At 38.6% G+C, this 3,193-nt stretch overlaps 1 protein-coding gene across 1 annotated transcript in view; it reads right to left on the bottom strand.

Annotated features, from left to right (window-relative positions):
• LOC100181061 (CUB and sushi domain-containing protein 1-like) overlaps positions 1-2,635 on the bottom strand; it is a 16,260-nt gene extending 13,625 nt beyond the window's left edge. The window contains exons 1-4 of the mRNA XM_002119794.4: positions 2,458-2,635; positions 1,875-2,045; positions 1,290-1,388; positions 512-685 (exon numbers count right to left, since the gene is read on the bottom strand). Of these exons, the coding sequence (XP_002119830.4) occupies positions 512-685; positions 1,290-1,388; positions 1,875-2,045; positions 2,458-2,623 (610 nt within the window). The 5' untranslated portion in view covers positions 2,624-2,635. The remainder of the gene's footprint in view (positions 1-511; positions 686-1,289; positions 1,389-1,874; positions 2,046-2,457) is intronic.
• Positions 2,636-3,193: the final 558 nt, after the last annotated feature.

Genomic DNA, 3,193 nt, shown 5'->3' with positions numbered 1-3,193 from the left:
TAAATCAATACTTTTTCCAAAAAAATATCTAAAAATATAAGTCACTTAACCCTCGCGTGGTGGGGCAACAACAGTTTTTATAACACGGGTGTTCTGTTTCATACCTCGTGTCTGTTATGTTCCACGTATTTTTTGTATTACAGACAATTGGGACAGCCCAATATAGAACATATAGGGTTTCAGCAAGGACCGTTAAGTGTATTGCTCAGAGACAGACAAATTTTTAAACCATTATTATAAAGTATAAAATGAATGTAACTTGTTTATCCTCGCGTGGCAGGGCGAAGGCAATAGTTATAACATGGGTGTTCTGTTTCATACACCTTATGCCTGCTTACGAGTTACCACATATGTAACTTTTTTATCCTCGCATGGCCAGAAAACAACAGTAGTTATAACACGTGTGTTCTGTTTCATACACATTATGCCTGCTTGCGAGTTACCACGTATGTGATTTTGTGATTATATTTTATCAACTTTTTAATTTTAGATAAAAAAAATAATAGCCAACCTTGGTTACATATATAGCGGACTCGTCGACCGAATTCAAATGATGTCCCATTCCGTCTAGAATTGGCTACAAGCGGAGGTTCATCACATACAATAATACGACAACGAAACTGTAGCTCAGACCACCAGCCATTTTCTTGGCATCGACTCTGAGCGTCTCCACTTATAATATAACCTTTAAAAAAGTAAACACTTTTTGTAAAAAATGACTAATTTTTTGGGGGTGTATGAATGCAATTTTTATCGCGTGGCGGGGCAGTCGTTTTAACATGGGTGTTCTGTTTAATAATACACCTCGTGCTTGCTTTATACGAGCTACCACGTGTGTAATTTTGTGAGGAATTATATACTTTTTGAGTTTTAATGTTTTTATAAGCATTGGAAGAAAAAAACAAAAAAATAAGAATGTTTTCGTAAAAAAAACAGTCATTCTATTCTATATAGGTGAGGTCTTGGAGGTCGCTTCAGATTTATGCCAGAGTTGGCCCATTATCCCAACATTCTATTCTATATGCAGGTACTGTCTTACAGCAGAGCGCGCCAATATAAGGGGCCTGAGATTCAGGGCAGAGTTGGCCCATTACTCCAACATTTTATATGTACTTTAAATTATATGTGTGTCTGATGTCCTACAGTGAAACATGCCTCGAATTTGGGCGAGAAAGCGGCCGATTTTGGCCACAATACGGCCAAAACACAAAATAGGGTCCGAACACTGGAAATTTAGACAAAAACACACAAAACATAGGTATTTAAAACCAAATAACAAAATTACTTACCAATACGGCACACGTAGTTTACTACGGCGCCTACTTCATAGAAGTTATCAAAAGAGTTTGCGTATCCTGTATCGGTCGGTCTTGGCGGCCTGCAGCCCCCTATACAAATGTACAGCTTTAATCTGCAGTAAGTTTATGCCTATACCTGGCAAACTACATGCCTTATTAAAAGCCGCATTAAAAAATAGGGTTCAAATTTTACTGTATATGGCTATATAGTTTTATAAGGTAACAAGGACACCTTTAGCACATAATATCGAAAGTGTTTTAAACAATTTACAACGATCTATGGGAGTTTTTCTTTGTTCACTACAAAATGGGACAGTGTGCCGTTTTCCCCCACTATATATAGTACTATGGGGGAAAATGGGACACCTTTAGTACATAATATCCAAATATTCTGGTCGTGTTTTAAACAGTTACCAAGGGTCTAAAGGAGTCGTGAGGATACGGTTTTAAAATTCTTTGAACGTTCTTTGTTTACTACCAAATGGGACGATAAAAAAAAGAATAAAAGGTGTCCCATCTTCCCCCACCCTACTGTATGTGCTAGGTAAGAAAGTTACATTCATTCAATCAACTAACGTCTGCAGCGTGGGGCACGACCGGTCCACTTCTTGTCTGCCCAACATGTCCTTCGCGAGTCCCCATCCAAATGGTATCCAAAGTTGCATCTATACGTAACAGTTTCCCCGTGTCCACGTCGGCCGAGGATATCGCCGTTTTCGAATGCTTCCAGTGGGTCGCATATCAGGTCTGGGTAGATGTATGTTATATTAAGTGAAAGCGCACATAGTGATAACGTAATTGAATCAATTGTACAATGTGTATGCTTATATACTGTACACATATGATGTATTCATACACCTCATGCTCACTGTTGAGTTATAACATGGGTGTCTTCTTATACACCAAACACACATGACGTATTCATACACCTCATGCTCACTGTTGAGTTATAACCTGGGTGTTTTCTTATACACCAGACACACATGGTATATTCATACACCTCATATTCACTGTCCAGTCATAACATGGGTTTTCCTATAATTAAGACATACATGGTGTATTCATGCACAAACTACATAAATAAAACTATCAGAAAAAGCGTGAATCCACAATACAGAATAAGATAAATTATATTCAGGTATATTTAAATAAAACAAACCTGGATTAAAACATGTCATGCCACATAACGAATCGCATCGGCATCGCTTCAGAGCGCCTCTGCAATTAGCGTCCGACGTGCACGGTTTTTTGCAGATTCGTCCGGGTTCAAGTCTCGAACGATCACCCGGGCACGCCTGGTTACATTCTGTAAAATGTAGGCGCATAAAGGTGGTTGTATACAGTATGCGGAATTTGTCCGTTTTGTATGTTTTTTCCGGATTTCGCTGCCGCATGCGGAATTGGACACGGGTTTAAATACGACTTCGCACGCCGGATACTGTGTACAGCTACCTTAATACTGTGTGGTAAGATGTATATCGTTAGCACATAATACATTATGTTTCGTTATCGTCTTTTCATTGAATTGGCCTACTACTTTACGCGTCGTTTCTGACTGTGGCGGTTTTTGAGGTAAACTTTTATTGTGCAATATAAGAAAATATAAGCGTAGATTTATTGTTCAAATTTTTTTCAAAAAAAAAAAGTCCGGCGCTGTGACAAAGTGGTTAGCGCGTCTACCTCTAACCCAAAAGTAATGGGTTCAAGGTTTGTCGCTGCTACCATTGTGGACGTAAATGCAAGACACTTAACGACAATTGCTCCAACCTATTAGTGACTAATGGGTTGTCTAAATTATCAGCCATACAAAAATACAAAACATCCAAAAGAACACCTACGAAGTAACATACATGGTAACTCGTAGAGGTGTTTGAAACAGAACACCCATGTTATGA

This window comes from Ciona intestinalis, unplaced genomic scaffold (genome assembly GCF_000224145.3).
Source record: "Ciona intestinalis unplaced genomic scaffold, KH HT000186.2, whole genome shotgun sequence".
Taxonomy (NCBI): domain Eukaryota; kingdom Metazoa; phylum Chordata; class Ascidiacea; order Phlebobranchia; family Cionidae; genus Ciona; species Ciona intestinalis.
The sequence above is the reverse complement of the archived record's forward strand: the minus strand, read 5'-3'. Positions and strand labels throughout refer to the sequence as shown.